The following is a 16,605-nucleotide window of genomic DNA, read 5'->3' as shown; positions in this document are numbered from 1 at the left end:
TCCCTTCAAAGCAACAGCCCTGCCTCGGCCCATGTTAGTAAATTAAAAAGGGCTGAGGTACAGGAGCTCTGTCATTTATACTGTTTACAATTACAAAGGCTCTCTGGTATGTTTCTGATCCAGGCTGTAATTGCAGCTTCTCATTTTCTTACCTTCTGTCCCAAGGCTACTGAGAGCATGGCTCTAAATGGCTCCCAAGATTCAGAGTGATCAAATTGCTTACCTTTTTTTATTTCAACATCCCAGAATTTTCTAAGTTCCCAGCTACATCTTGGAGGTTAGCCCAGCTCGGGACTGTTCCCTGCGGTTGGGCTGGATACCTGTTTTGGTAATGTGAGAGAATAGTGCTCCATTGCACTAGGGCTAAACTGTGCCAGCTCATCTCAAGGCTAGAGAACAGGCACTGGCACTCTTTGAATTACTGGTGTGGAAGTATCATTTAAATTCATGGTCAAAGCCCTGAAGCAGTTATAGAAAGACCTCTGTAGTTTTTAGCTGATAGAAGAGGAGAGCAGAGAGGTCAACAGATGGGAATTCAGCGCAGAAAACAAATGAATTTGTTAGTTTACACAATAAGGTATAGGAAGGAGGGAATCGGGGAGGAGACCCCTCTTTAGAAGTTGTTAGTGAGGTTAGAAAAATTGCTACGTCTCAGTGTATGGTTAGAAATGCAGATTTGTAATCATCTGCTTGCTGTTCCTTATGACTTATTTTACATATATATTACTGGGTCAGAATCTGATTTCATTGACAATTCAAAGTCTTTCCTCTCCGTGTTTGCCTGCATTACCAGATGGGATTACTCTGGGAATGCTTCCTAACATTAGCTTGTGTGTTGGTAATGGTCCCTGGTGTCTAGAGAAAAAGTGATAGGTCACTCTGTACCTGTGCTAGAGAATGCCAGGCAAACTTAGAGAAATATGAAAAAAACCTGTAACATCTTCTCTGCCACATGGACAAAGCTGGCCCTGAATAAAGAATTGATATGAAGGCACTACTGAAATTTGAACACAAGCCACAGTTCACCAATAGTGCCAAAATTTAAAAAGCTGTGTCCCATGAGTTGCCTCAGGTTGGAGCAGCTGCAAAAGTGATGATAGCTGGTGTCCTATGATTGGTGCAGATCACATCAGCCAGTTGATGTTTGAGATCACCAAGTCACCAAAAGTGACTGTCACCAAAAATTCTGGCTCTCATCTTCAGATGTGGATGATCATACAGAAGAAAATATAATTTCACAATGTTTTATTTCTGCTCTTCAAACAGAATTGGGCAAGCTTAAGTAATGTGATGGTAGGGACTTGCTGAGTCAGCATAACTGCTGTTTAGCACCTGTCAGCAATTGTTCTGAAAGTCAAGAAAACTTGACTTACACTTTCAGGTGCTTATGCTTTCACATACCCTACAAAACCAAAGTTCCCTGAAGTATGTGGACCTCTGGCATCTACAAACTTCTTCCTCTAAATCATTAAAAAACCACATAGGCTTGAAAACACTTTGCAGTGCATTTAGAAATATGTTCCTTTCAAGAGAGTGACATCTTGGCTACTGTGTCTGTACAAACTAATTTTTTTTCCCATTTGTTTCAGCAGCCAGCCCATCCCTACCTCCTGCCACACCAGCTCCTTCTCCAGCCCCAGCAGTGCCCAAGCCCTCTGCAGGTACAACCGACCCTGAGGAAGCAACAAGGCTGCTGACTGAAAAGAGGCGCCTCGCCCGCGAGCAGCGGGAACGGGAGGAGCAGGAAAGGAGGGAGAGAGAAGAGCTTGAAAGGTAATTCCAGGCCTCTGCAGTAGAGAAGCGGGTAGATGTTTTTAGCAGCTTGTTAGCGATGTGTATTCTGCTGTTACATTGTTATGTGTGAAGCACAGCACTGAAGTGCGGAAGGCACAAGTTCCTCCCCAAAACCATATTTTCCTGTTGGGTTTTTCAGTTGGTGGTGGTACCTAAGCAGATGTGTAAGGTTAAAACTTTTTCTAAGTAGAGCTTTAAAATAAGTCAGGAGGAGAGAGTAGATCCTTGCAGTTGTGATTAGTTTTTTTCCTCAGAGATTTATTCTGGCTAGAGAACTCTGCACAGCTGTTTTCAACTCTGTGATCGGCACAAAGTCTCTTACTTTGAGTTGTAAGATCTCTATTGTGGGTGATGTTTTAGGCGTGACTTAGACCTCTTTGTTTTCTTGTTTAAAATAAAGACACCCCCAACACTCTCCCAGAAGCTTTGGAGGGTAATTAATGTTACATCTCACTTTCTAATAGCAAATGAGTAGCCCATCAGGATACTCATGACTCTGGCTACAAGTCTACAAGTTGTGTTTTTTTGGAGGGCTGCCATGCCTCTGGAATTTGTTGGATTTCTTTAACCACTTTGCTAATAGAAGCAAGGCAGAACTAGTTAAAATAGCCTGCCTTTCCAAAAGGCTCACAACACTGACCCTCTCAAATAGAGTTTTAAAGAAAAAAAGCTGCTGTGACCTAAGAGTATTACAGTGAATAAATATTAAGTCAGAAAGATCAAAAATAAAAAGTAAAGAATATCAGCTTTCGCAGAAAGGAGTTTTCAGTGTCTGTACAGTGCCTTCATAAAAGAACTTGAAAGGAGTTGAGGCCAGTGAGGTGATGTTGGTCTCCAGTGAGATAAGTCAGTTGTGAACAGTTTGAGACATATCTTACAAAATGGAAGCTGAATTGCTGTACTAATAAGCATAAAGGAATCTAGGAATAGGAAATAATCCTAACTTGACTACAGGTGTTGGTCTCTGAGGGATTATTTCTGAGGGAAGAGATCTTGTTTGGAGTTGAATATGTGAAACATATGCAAAAACAAAATGAAAATGTCATTCTGAATGACCCGAGATAAATCTACGTTTTGAATGTTGAGGGGTTTTTTTTCTTTTCAATTGTAAAATTAGTAAAACTAGAAAAATAAGTGCTGACAGACACCAAAGAAAATCACAAGCACAAAGTAGTTCCCATATAAAAATCTGCTAAGCGGGTGAGGCTTCTTCAGCTAGGAAGATACACTAAAAAGTCCAGGAAACATCAAAGGTGAAGGGAAAAGTCACTCACTTCATAACACAAGGATATGAGGGGCCATTAGTAAGCTTGGGAGGAAACCTTCAAAAATTGGCAGAATTAGATACTTTTTTTAATCAAGGAATCATTGCCATGAAGTGAGATGGGTGACCAAAATGCATACTTTTTAAAATATTATTATAGCAGAAAGGAGTGTATTGCAGAATGTGTTAATCAAAGATACTATTTCTGACTCAGAAAGTGTGCAAGTCGTCAATTAGGCAGAGATATGCTGGAAAACTATTAGTGTTGAATTGCAAAGTTTTTTTATATTGGCCCCTATGGGAAGCAGAACAGAATAGGACAGCAGTGCACCCTTTATCAAGCTGGGACAGCAGTGCTGGATCAGGAACCCGGTGGTTTGGCTTTTCTCCCTACTTTTATTACCTGTTTTTCTTATGCTTATTTATCGATTGCAGACAAAAGAAAGAGGAGTTGTCACAGAGGATAGCTGAAGAGAGAGCTCGCCGAGAGGAGGAGGAAGCTCGCAGACAAGAAGCAGAAAAACAAAGGAAGGATGCAGAGGAGTGGGAAAAGGAGGAACGGCTGCGCCGCCAGGCAGAAGAAAGAGAGCAGAGGGAGAAAGAAGAGATGGAGCGTGTTCAGAGACAAGTATGCTTCCCTCTTGGAATTTCTGGGCTGGTCTAGCTGGCAGCAAAGTGGGTGTAGCAGCGCTTCTTTCCTAAACTAGAGCAATATCTACAATTTAAATGCTATCTGAAAAGTGTTGGGACAGAGTTCATTCCATAAAGTAGCTCAAAGAGAGAGATCTTTCTACTTGACAGAAACATATGGTAGGGAGTTTTCTTTTTCCCTCTCTCCCTTTTCAATGTATTTTGAACAAATCCTTTCTTATTCCTCATAAATTAGGATGAAAAGATCAATATAGTTGTGTTGGGGAATTTTGATAAGTGCTATTATACCAGAGAATTCTTTGTCCCAAGAGTTATAGCAAGTCCAGATCTAAAGATAACTATTCACTGTGTTGAATTCTAATCCTATGTCAAATACTGCATTTGTGTGGGGCTGGTGGGAAGGGGTAAATTTAATCAAACCAAGGAGAACCTTTATCTGGCCCAGTACTCCAGAAATCAGTCAAAAGACATAATAAATGAAAATTAAGTTTTTCAAGTGCTTTCATTTTTGATGGGCATAATGTTGATTTACTGACTTCAGGAGAGGGTGTGGTAAGCATTCTGGATAGGATTCTTCTCTTCTCACATGTCCTATTACTTCTTGCATGTGCTTTGTTCTTCCACAATCCAGAACTTCAATTTGCCATGTAGACATGAAGTTTTTCTTCTGATGTATAAATGTATACTTCTGATAATAAATGCTTAAAGGACTGTGTTAGTGAATATGGCTGAGAAATTCCATTCTTCTTTTTCAGAAGATTTGTGCAACTTTCTTTGAAATGTTAAACTGAGGTTTAGCTCAATTTAGCCCTCAAAGATAGCACATGGCCAAGGCTTTTTTGGAAGTTAGAGATGCAAAAAATTATCGATTGTAGTAGTTCCATCATATAACAGTGTCCCAGTCAAGGAGCAAGACCCCTCTCCAGTATATTCCAGACAAATTTTGCATTTCATTAAAAAAGCAGAAATGTCGAGTTTGTGCAAATGGGCCTGTGGCTGTTTGCCCTTGATGATCCTGTTAAACAGTTACTCTGTTGGCCAAACAAAACATTCTGCTGCATTTGTTTTACTCTCAAAAATATCCGCCACACAAAATATGGATCTCTCTAATACTTTCCTGGCTGCTGTTTTAAGGCTGAAGGCTAGAAAATTTATTCCTTATTCATCATCTGCTGTGTTCTGGAACAGGTACAGAACCAAACATGATGTCCATTGTTTAGTTATTCTCTCTTAATACTATGCAAAACATGGAAATTAATCAAGAAATGCACAATTCCATCTGAAAAGATTTTTGTTGGCTTGCAAGCCCCAAAAGTGTGTTTTCAGGGTGTTGTAGACACACATAATTATATAGAGTATAAAACTTGTCATTCCTCACTTATTTTTCCTCGCTTCTTTTTCTTTTACCACCAACACAGAAAGAAGAGGAAGCTCGCCTGCGGGAAGAGGCCGAGAGGATTCGATTAGAGCGTGAAAAGCATTTCCAAAGAGAAGAGCAAGAGCGCTTGGAAAGGAAGAAGGTAACTCAGTCCATGCAGAGAAACTGTGATTGGTTGTGCCTTAGCAGTCTGTTTCCACCTGAGCAGTAGGAAGTAAATAATGTAAATGTGCTCTCAGAAAGGCTGCAGTCCTCATTGGCCTGATGTGACAATGAAGGGAATATTGCCAACAGTAATAAATAATTTATTTTTTGCAATAAACAGATACAGCTGATAAATGACAAGCAGTTGTGGTTTGGGAGAGAGATATTCAAATTAATGCCACCAAACATTATTTTACTCCTTTGCATTTCATTGTAGAGGCTTGAGGAGATCATGAAGAGAACTAGGCGTGTAGAAGCTGTAGATAAGGTCAGTGCTGCTACTTAACATGTGTAAATGTTGAACACATTTCTGGTTTTTTCCCTAGTGCCATTCTTAATTTACAAAACTCTGCTTCCTTTGTAGAAATCCAATGACCAGCAAAATGGACATATATCAAAGGCAAATATTACTGGAGAAGCAGGTATTGTGTTTAACTGTGCCCTGAGCACAACAGGTGAATAAATGCCTACTGAGCACAATGATTTGAGAAACAGTTCTGAAACCTGGCACACTAACTGCAGTAATAAAAACTATTGAGAGGAATATAAATGAAGTCTTAGCAGACATTAATTATTTAGGCTTTCTGTATAGGTAGTTAGCCATTACTAAATGAGTCCAATGTTTTAGCAACTTTGTCACATTGGTGTTTAGCAAAAGGAATTTTCTTAATAAGTTTAATTACTTATATAGTGAAAAGAAATTCTTTCGTGGTTTGGATCACAAAATAAACTGATTCTACATTTTGTTTTTTATATTCTTTCAGATGTGGTTGTTGCAGATTTACTCCACTTTCTTAAAAGATTATTATTTCTTGTTAGTCATTACAACAAAGCATTTATTGTTCTAAATACCTCCCTGTGACTTCTTTCTTCCACACCTGCTGCCTTATTCACTTGGTCTTTATTTCTTTTTTTTGACAAAATTGAGTTGCTATAAAAGCTTAGTCTTGTCACAATCACACTCTTATGCTTCCCTTCTACTCCCTTCCTTCTATTTCTTTTTAGGTAACCTTCTATATAAATATATATATATATATATATTTTCCTTTATTATATACTTGTAATAAAGGAAGAAAAATAAAATGTAGCTTATATTCAACAATCACCAGGTGTGAATTAGCACTGTTTAAAGATACTGAAGTCAAGCTATCAAATGGCTTATCCTATTGTAGCATAATATATTAAATGACATTAATCTTTTTCTTCTTTGTATTTGGGTTGAGTAACAGGGAAGACAGCAGCACTGACTGATGGATGAATTTTTTTCTTGATTTTTAAAGTGAACACTCTAATTAGTACTGTCAGGAAGCCTTTTTTACACAGATTTCATTACCTGTGTTTCTTTGTTTACCTATTATCACAGGGGAAAAAGGTTTGTGAGCTACTGATACAGGACTCATCTGGGATGCCATCTTTGTCTTTGGGCACTGTTGAAGTTGTTATAAACCATTTAAAGAATTCCTGAAACTATAAAGGCTTCCACCACCGTTGGCTAGTGCTTTCCCTCTAGAGACAGACAAAAAGTAGTCTTCTATCAGTTTCCTAAGGCAGAGGAAACTTTGGATCTCCATTTCCCCAGGCCCAAGGGAAAGCCAGAGTCCTTGAATGACTGAATAAAGAGAAAACTGCTCTCAGCCTCAGGGCTGCTCTACTGTTTGACTTTGCATTATCTATATGTATCATTAAGTTAAAGGTATATTCCAGCCACATGAATTTGCCTGACTCTCCACAAACAATTTGTTTTTAAAATTTTTTCTTAAGTCTTACTGTTTGCCAAAACCTGAGGAGGCATTTATGGGAATGGGCAGATCACACAATGAAAAAAAATCCATCAGCTTTTTGTCATTTGTTTGGCCTCTGCTTCAAAAATATGAGATTGTTCCATGTTTCTGGTTTTTTCTGCTTTTTCCTTCTAAACATTAAAGCAAAAGTATTTTCCTGTTATTCAATTTGTAGAAGCACAGAAACCTCTGTTTCTAGTATCTTCCATATAAAAACTGGCCAAAGATCACACTAAGACATTCAGTATAAAAGTCTTTACCCAGACATTTGGAGTAGAGTGAAATTGAGCAGCTGAAGGAGGGGCTTACCAGACCAGGTTTTGGGTAATTTAGATAAATGTGTTCAAGCCTATGAATACTGAATTGTCCTTGCAATTACTGTGGCAGATGTTAACAGGGTGGGGTGCAGTTGCTTCCTCTTACTGACCTGAATATGAATAGAGGGACTCTAAATACAATGCAGAAGACTGTAGTTGTACTTTAAAAGAAAGTCACAAGGCAGGCCAGAAACATGTATTACGTGGTCTTGGCATGAGGGACAGGGATAATCTCATTTTATGTTGCTCTCTGCAATGTTTTGTAGTAATCATTTGGTACTTATTGAAAGAAGTGTCCTTCCCAATGGAGATTTTTTTTTCTTCATTTCCTTTTCCTTTTCAGTTCCTTCCAGTCACTGGAATCAAGAATACCAGTGTATGGAATTAGCAATATCCAAGTTTTGCTCTATTCCATTCTCTATTGCTACTTGAAAAGTGCCAGCATAACATTCTATCAGATATCAGCCTCTTTTGCCCACTGGCTTATGTGTTGGAATTGTGCATATGATTGTAAAATGTTTATTCTTGTTCACAAAGCTATGGCTTTGAAATCTGGCTTTCTGACATTTACTTTGGACCTGAAACAGGGTTTGTGTGCCCAAAAAGCTGACAAAGGAGATGGAATTGGGTAGAGGGGTGGGGAGGGGTGTGCGAACCCTCTATTTTTTTTAAACTGTAACTCGCTTTAGCTGTGCTGGCTTTTGTAGAAAATATTTTCCCCCAATCTACAGGGTAGAGGCTGCTGCTTGGTTTAATGCTACCCTGTTTTCTGTGCCCAGTGGCAGGCAGCCCTGCGTGTGCCCCGGAGCTGGCAGCGGTGCCAGCCCCGCACAGCCACAACGGGAGCGCGGCCGCCGGCGTGCGTGGGGACCCTCCGCACCAGCCCCCCGGGAACGTGGACAGGTAAAACACTGCCAGGTGCCGTGAGGAGCCCTGGCTGGCCACAGGGCTGCTAGAATAATAAATCATATTCGCATCCGTGAGTTCGTTAATTAAATAAGAAGCAACTGTTCAATCTGCCTTTTATCTTTTCCTCTGTTAAGGAAAGAACTTTATCACATTTCAAGCAGTAGTAACTGATTTTTGCTAAATGATAGGGAAGAAATTTTTACAAAATAGAGCATGTTCTTTGCAGCGTTTGGAACAATGTGTTTGGCAGCAGTTATTACATTTATTGAAACTTAATGGAAAGGGAATTTTTTCTGTTTCTTTCCCTGAATTAAGCTTATAAAACCCACTCTGGGCTTGCACTGCTTTTCTTAATTCAAATAACAAATACTGTGGTTTCAGCCTAGATGTTTTGATTTCTAAACTGCTTGAAGTATTAGCAAGTGGTGTTGTACATATGTCCTTTGTGTGTGTTACAGGATTAGTCACTTTGGTTATGCATTTTAAAAAAACACCTTTGTTCCTCATAAGGAGTATTTGAGGAGGCAGATATTATAGATTGGGAGCTCTCTGTAGCCATGAAGCAAGCCACTCTGAGAAATTGTTGAAAAGCTTGAAACCTCAGTATTGAACTGAGTGACATCTGTTACATAAGCATGAGCTGTCAGTTATTTTAATTTTAGTGATGCAGAAAAGCCAAATAATCTCGCAGTCCTTTCATGTTTTATGTAGGTAGTGCCAGAATATGCATGGAAAAACTTGAATGTGGGAAGCCATTGTGCAGTCTGTAATGGACAGTATGCTTCAGGGTGTGATTGGCACTAATTGAAGGAGGAATTTGCCCTTTCTTGATCCCTCCATATGCCTGGGGGATCTTAGCTTGCTGTCATGCTGACAAGGATGCTCCTGCTGAGGGAAGTTCTGTCAGTGACACTGAGGTGCATTGGATGAGCTGCACAGAGCTGCCTCATAATTGTCTTGGGCAGCTATTAAAATGTTAATCACTTTCAGCCTTACAAGCACCTTGATGTTTGAAATATAAAATGTGCCACATTAATGAGTGCTGTCTTGTACCATTATAATCTGTGTGGGAGGAACCTCAGAATGACCACAGTGAAGAATAAATAAATGAGATTGAGGAACACTGACAAAAGTAGGAAGCACATGTGGAAGGGAAAACTGGCATGCCAGGTTGGAATGTATCTGCTTCAGAGGTACATCCACAGTGACTGGGAAGGTGAAGCCTGAAGCACTTGGTGGTGTCCCACAGATTTTTGTCACATGGTAAAAGCCACAGGTGCCAACACCGTTGCTATTGTATCGTGTGCTGTGGTTGTCTGGCATCCAGATACCCCTGACATGGTGGCACACACAGGGGCAGTGGGTGCAGGTTGTCTCCTGAGTGAGCACCTCACTTTGGCCCTCAGCAAGATTTGTCTTTTGTCTGAAAAATACTTCTTCATGTTTTAACAACAAGAGTGCTGAGGATTCTGACCAGAAGTTAAAAAGGTGTTACCTGGGGGATTTGTGTCATGTGCATGTGTGGGTGAGAGGATGGAGTGATGCAGAACCCTACAGAAGCCTAATCCATAGCCCACTTACAGATTTCTTGCTTATACTCCATTCCCTAATTCTTTGCCCAAGATTCTTTGCTACTTTTTAGAAAAAGTTATTTCACTACACTGGTTTATGTTGACAGCACTTTCCTTATGGTATTTACTCAGTAATTCCTCTTTTCTGTGCTGTTTTCTACAAACACTTGCAATGCAGTGCAAACACCTCAGTGAGTACAGTTCACCTCATGTGTCTCCATCCTGGGTGCATGGAGCTGGGTCTGGGCAGGTTAGATGACCAGTTTTTAGAAATATACAGTTGGTCTGTGTGATTGCCTTCATATCTTGTCCTGGAAAAGAAAGCTCCTTGTTGCTGGTTGGTTTCAGTGCTGTTGTCTCAGTGGATTAAAAATAAGCACCATTTATTTAAATAATCCAGAAGTCTGGAATACATTTTGCTGTTAATGTCTATATATGTCTCCTCTGCAAAAATTCTCTCAATAAATGGGGTGACTGACATTTTCCTTCAGATCAGAAGTAACAGCTGTGAAAATGGTGTTTTTCAAAGGCCTGCAAATCCATTTTTTCCTATTCAGTGTTGATTTCTGATGAATGATCGGAAGCAGATATACTGAATTCTGGCTTTCTTTATTTTTTAGCCTCTTCAAATTCTAATTTCAGGCTGTGTCTACATAGAGTTTTGGCTAAAATTATCTACAACAGATATAATTTTCAGTAATTTTAAATGTTTGCATGTTCCAGTTTCTTTAATTAAACTGGCTCCCTTTTCCCAACATCCTCCAGTCTGTCTTGTTAATATTGATGTGTCCAGGTCAAAATGTGAAGCTACAGAGATACTTTTCAGCTGCCATGGAGATGTCCTTCAGATGCTTGCAAGACTGTTATGTTTGGAAATGCATTCTCAACAACTTAGGCAACTTTTTTTTCCTCTATTACATAAGTGTCTTGCTACACGCACACTTATGGAATATGTTAGAATGCCAGAATTATCCAGTTCTTTCTGCAACATTGTATGCCTGAAAAGGATATCTCTGGTGTTGCATCAGACACTTAGACAACATTAAGAATTTAACATAAGACAGTAAAAACAGCTGTAGCAGGTCAAAAACCTTTTCTCTTTTTTTGTGTTCTTTGTTTTAATGGCCTGTAGCACAATGTAGAGGGAAAAAAAGGTAATTACCAGGAGATCCTCTGGCCAAATGAAGGGTTGCTAAGCATTATGGTCCAAATGCAACCATAGGCTCAAGTAGTCCCTAAGCTGCTAATTACCAGAAGCTGAAGGGCATACCAATCTCCTAGGAATTCATCTAATCTCCTTTTGAGCTTGTGGCCTCTAAGATGTCCACTGGAAATTAATTCCACTCTTCTGTTTCCCTTGTTTAGTCTAAATTTGCTCCTCCAGTCCTTAGGTGGATCAAGCAGCATAGAATCTAGAAAATTTTATACCACAAAATTCAGAATATTTATAGTTCTGATTTCCTTTTCTGTACCCCCTTTGTGATTGTAGACTCCTCTGTCTCAAAAGACATTATTCAGGTCTGAATGAATTATGCTCTAACTCCATGTGTAATGCTGGCAATGCCATGGCACATAAATATAAACTATGAAGAATTATTTATTCACTAAGTCAGCTGATAAATTGGGTAGAAAAATTCTGTTTGCAGAAGCAAAAGGGTTCTTCATTGCTCTAATACTTGTTGAACTACTGCACTGTTTGATTTGTATGAATGAGCAGTTGCTCTCTTTCCACCTCATTCTAACCCATTCATCAAACTTGGCTTCTTATCCTCGTTCTGATATGGCTATTGGCAGTATATGGAGATAAAGTAAATAACAGGATACCTTCTAGTGAATAATGAACTAATGACCATACATGACAGAGCAGCTTTAAATAGTCCTAAAGCATTTCACAGATTCTGGTCCTCCTCTTACACGTGTGGGTCTTTGGCACAAAAGGGTGCCATTGAGCAGGGTTTCTGTGCCTGCTCTCAAACTCAGTGCAGTGAAACATATTTTTCACTTTGAAATTTGCCCAGCATATCCACAGATGAAAAAAAAGGGGAGTGCCTTTCTGAAAAAGAACTGGTGATAGTTTGGAAAACTGGGAAGGCTTGATATGAACACCAGCATGTGATTCTCACAGGAAATCTGAGCTTTGGATAAAAAAGCACTGTCACTTTCAAAAGAGCAATGATTGTTTTTTGTCTCTTGGGGAATACTGTAAAACAATTCTTTAATTGTTTGTGCAAAGTTGTACAAAGAAGCTAGCAAATGAAAATATAGTGTCTGCCAATTACAAACAGGTTTCTTTTTAAGACTAGTAAATGTGCTGTCAGAAAACAAGCCTGTGAAGCTAAGCTGCCTTCTGAGAAATGGCCTGAGGAAATTGGTAGCCAAGTTTCAATCTAGGAAAATTGCGTCTGTGCCTTTGTGGCCAAAACATTTCCAAACAACCTGAACAGTTGCAATGGGGCCAGACAGGGAATAGGTATCCAGGATTGCCAGGATCTAACTGTTTGAGGGCTTTGGGAAGAACCTGTGAAAGATCACAAGATTTTTGAGTGTTTGTTGAGTACTTGCTCTTGCCTGAGGAGCTTATGGTCCCATTACTGTCATCCTGTTCGCTGAAGTAGCACCTTAGTTTCTCCTCTCTGGCAGAATAGGACATGCCATCTGCAGAGTCAGAAGGATTTGACGATGCAGCACCTAATAAAGGGGTTGGGAGGGGAGGCCCAAGGCTGCGAGACGTGAGCAATATCATCCGGGGACAGTACATGTAAATGCAGTGTCTGTGCTTGTGCTGCTCTGGATGGGGGAGATGTGCAGGAGCTTGCTCATAATGGACCTTTCTCACATGGGAAATGGAAAACGAAAGTCCAGATTGATGAGGGATTCTGGGAGAGGGTTCTTTTAGCTTGGACGTGATCAACAGGAGAAGTGTGGAGCTGGGTAGTGCCTTGGAAATGGCCCCTAAGATCTTTTATGAGAGAAGGGAATGAAAGGAGCGCTATATTGAAAAGGGAGTTTTTTCTCTGGATTAGCGGCATATAGAAGAAGCTGCTCCAAAACTGGTGGCAGAAGGTGATCCAAGAAATAATAAAAATAACAGCGATCTTATCCAAGGGCGATTACATTGATTTGCAATAAGAGGAAGGGTATAACAAAGGTTATGAGATCTGAAAAAGATGTTAGAAGCTGTAATTTGCATTATGTGGGTGGTTCCAGGTAGTGGTGGTGCTGCAGAGATTTCCTCACTGATTCCCATTGCAGTTGCTTCTCAGGCTGCAGTGTCCACCCTGTAGTTCTGGCTATCATGTAGCCAAAGGTAACTACTGTCCCACGGGTTTGAGGGAAGGAATACCAAGTACTTGGCTGCAAAACCATTTTGTCCTACTGTGGTAGAAGCATAGTTTTGTTTTCACTGGCTAAAAGAATGCTTGGGATTGATGCAGACTTCTCTTCCATTTGTACTATTGCTTTGAGGATGACTAAACTTCAGTTCTAGATAAAGTACCTAAGGAAAAATTGCTATGTTTCTCTTTCAGCAATCTCAATCCAGAGGAGAATGCAAATGAAAATGGAATGTCTATGCAGAATGATAATTTTGAAGAGATCATGAACCTGCCTATTGGTTCTAAACCATCCCGGCTGGATGCTATGAACAATGATGGAAGCAACAGTCCCGAAATTCCTTTGAATCCAATTCTAGCCTTTGAAGATAAGGGCACTCTTTTGCCTCAGGTAGATAGTGTTCAAACACATCAAACAGCAGGTAGGTTTGCTGTGGTTCACTAACACTTGTAATTTGTTGTAATTGAGAAAAGTCTCAGAGCTATCAATCAGCTTATATTGATAAGCTTAATCGTTTAAGGATTTTTGAACTCTATTTTTTTCAATATTTAAGCTCTGTTTAAATTTTAAACAAATTTTATTTGTTTAAATTTTGAACAAATCAATACAAAGAGCACATCTCTTTGCAGAGCTATGCATGCCGGGCACATAGAGATGCAGTGCAATGGTGGTGAGGCCTTATCGTTTCCTGGATGAGGGCTTCTCACAAGTGTTTTACTTTGTGCCCTTTGGAGTTGCTTGGAAGGGTTTGCCCTGTGCTTTCAGGCAGAAGTGATAGGTGACAGCTGCTGCTCTGACCTTATGATCAGCAGCTGGGTTCCAGTTTTGCAAGTGCAGTGCTTGACATGCACATGTAGAAGTGGGATAACTACTTCCTAAAAACTACATTTTGAAATTCTGGATATGCTTTCCTCATCAAGTTCTTGCAGGCATCGAGGGATGGTTTCCAGGACACTGGGTTTTTCTGAATTACATCATATCTTTGCAAAAAAGCTAGGTAAACAAATACTGCTTTAGTAAATTAAATTGGATAGCACTGTATTTTTCTCTGGCCTAAAAATGTAAGGAAAATCATCTCACATTAAAATAATTGCATAAGCACCAAACATTTTGAAGAAAGAATTGCCACTCTGACCTGTCATGTTTACCTTCTGTTTTAGAAGTGATCTGATTGTTTCTTCCGAAGAACCAAAGGTGATATGAGCATCTCTGCAGTCAGTGGAGTTTCTTCCATGCTATGAAGGAGTGTTTTATTTTTTCTCTCCAGTTTTTTAAAGATTTCTTGAATATCTTTTTTGGAAGGACTTTAGTAAAACCAGCAGAAGAAATGAGGGGAATAGACTTGGATCACCATTCTAATAGCTTTCATCACTAGAAAAATCATGCTTCATGTGCGTTACTTAATATGGCTATTTCCAACAAGCTTTTTTGTTAGTAAATGAATATTTCTGCATTCCTTAAGACACAAGACACTGGAATCTGAAAGTAACGGGCTGATTTGGGTGGTGGGACTGATTCTTTTTTGTTTTTAAAAAAGGTGGGTGTTGGTTTAAAAGGCATAATTGTAAAATTGGCAAAGAATCTTTTACACTTTATGGTTCTAATACTTGAAAAATAAATGCCTCATTGCTCTACAAGTAGAGTTAATGGGGTGTTTTATTTAAACCTGTTGGTTTAAATGTTATTGCAGAGAACTCTAATTATGGGGGCAAACTATAGGCTTCTGTATCAGGTTCTTGTAAATGTAATTCCTACAGGGACATTCTGTAAATTGAGACGTCACTATGATCTTCTCACATTTTCTCTAAAAACACAAAACAAGAAAGGTTTTAAAATGTGAAAATTTGAAAGCATTATTTTTTCATGGACAAGAGGATAACCTATTGTTCTCCTAGATAATGTATTTATGAATTTTGCTCAGTACAGAAATAAATCATTTGATTGAATAAATTAGACAAATGTGGTGAAAAAGATACTGCAAACTTGATTTTTTTAGTTACATTCATGTTCACAATACTATAAAAGATGTGTATGCATATGTGCACACACGTGTGCACACATACAAGGAATTACCTTGTTCTGAGTCCTGTAAATTGCTGCTGTTCCCAATGATGGAAGACTTTTCCTTTGCCTTATCAGACTTTTGAAGACTGTGTGAAACCTGGGATATTTGAGTTTTGGATGATGATGCAGGTTCAGGGATTTTTGGGGTTTGCTCGTTTCAGAGCAAATGGAAAATGGTCATTGTGCTTTTTTATGTAGTGTGTGGTTTTTATAAAGCAGTGCAGCTTGAGTGATAAGAGGAGCGATGCAGGTTGCTTTCTCTTTAGTTTGATGCCGATTTCTACTGTCATTCATTGTTCCATCCCACACTTTTGGTGGTTGTTGTGCAGAACTGTAAAACCTTGCACGTTTTTGTGCTTTGCTAAACAATGCTGTTGGAGGCAGAGCTCGCTCTGGGTGTTTGTGTTTGCAGCATCGCCAAAGGCTTGAGGCATTGCTCTCTGAATCAGTGAGAAGATCCTTGGGTAGGGAAAATGGAGGTTCATGGGCTCTCAGCTCCTGCTAACAGAGAATTTTCCATTAAGATTCCTGCACTTGCCTCTGGTGAGCACTGAGCGAGGCCTGTAGGAAGCTGTGCAGAAAGTCTGTGCTAGCAGAAGAGATCCTCTGAGATAAAAGCCGAAGGATTTTTGAAGAAATTTCTGCTGCTGCCGAGTGTTCATCTTATAGAGGAGATGGGACAAAAGCAATGGAAATAAAATGAAAGAGACTTCATCTGCCAGAATATTTATGGAAGGGAAAAAACAGCCATTCAGTCAGAGTGCTTTCAATAGTAACTTGTGACACAGTAAAATGAATTGGGTTCCTTTCTTGCTTTCTTTAGTTTTCCGTGTACATAGCCACAATATTTTGAAGTGTCCAAAATATGTAGTTTTTCTTTAAAACTATATATAGCATGTAAGTACCAAATAAAACTTGTTTGAAATATTTATTTCTACTTATATTTTCATTTTCTTGCATAATTGAAGCAAGAGTCGATCTCTGATAGAGAACTGTTCTTGCTACTCATGGTCTGCTTAAAATTTTGCTTCAGATTTTCTCTAATTTCTTTACTGAAAATCAGTACAGAGTCACTTGCAACAAGAAGGAGAGCAATGAAATAGGCAGTTACATTTAGCTTCAGTTTTAAGTCTTAGGATTCATTTAGGATCGGGTTTAAATTGTGTTGATCTTGAGCTATTTAGGATTGGTTATCAATTATGCTGGTCTATTTTTGGGGAGACTTCAGCACATTTGCTTCACTGTTTGTGGAAAAATGGGCTGGCTTTATTTCTCACATTTGCTTTTTTTGCTTTGATTTTTTTTTTAGCAGGGCTGGATTAAAAACAGTTTGTCATTA

The 16,605-nt window shown here is 39.2% G+C and overlaps 1 protein-coding gene across 8 annotated transcripts in view; it reads left to right on the top strand.

Annotated features, from left to right (window-relative positions):
* Window positions 1–16,203, top strand: part of MAP7 (microtubule associated protein 7) — a 109,284-nt gene extending 93,081 nt beyond the window's left edge. For 7 of the 8 annotated variants that reach the window (XM_074537612.1, XM_074537613.1, XM_014268589.3 and 4 more), the window contains 8 exons: window positions 1,590–1,773; window positions 3,494–3,686; window positions 5,128–5,229; window positions 5,509–5,559; window positions 5,656–5,713; window positions 8,169–8,292; window positions 13,397–13,623; window positions 14,363–16,203. In XM_074537612.1, coding sequence (XP_074393713.1) covers window positions 1,590–1,773; window positions 3,494–3,686; window positions 5,128–5,229; window positions 5,509–5,559; window positions 5,656–5,713; window positions 8,169–8,292; window positions 13,397–13,623; window positions 14,363–14,373 — 950 coding nt within the window. In that variant the 3' untranslated portion in view covers window positions 14,374–16,203. The remainder of the gene's footprint in view (window positions 1–1,589; window positions 1,774–3,493; window positions 3,687–5,127; window positions 5,230–5,508; window positions 5,560–5,655; window positions 5,714–8,168; window positions 8,293–13,396; window positions 13,624–14,362) is intronic. The other variant, XM_074537610.1, reaches the window with a different exon arrangement.
* The last annotated feature ends 402 nt before the right edge of the window (window positions 16,204–16,605 follow it).

The sequence above is a fragment of the Zonotrichia albicollis genome, chromosome 3 (assembly GCF_047830755.1).
Source record: "Zonotrichia albicollis isolate bZonAlb1 chromosome 3, bZonAlb1.hap1, whole genome shotgun sequence".
Lineage (NCBI taxonomy): Eukaryota > Metazoa > Chordata > Aves > Passeriformes > Passerellidae > Zonotrichia > Zonotrichia albicollis.
This window is presented reverse-complemented; position numbering and strand designations above follow the sequence as displayed.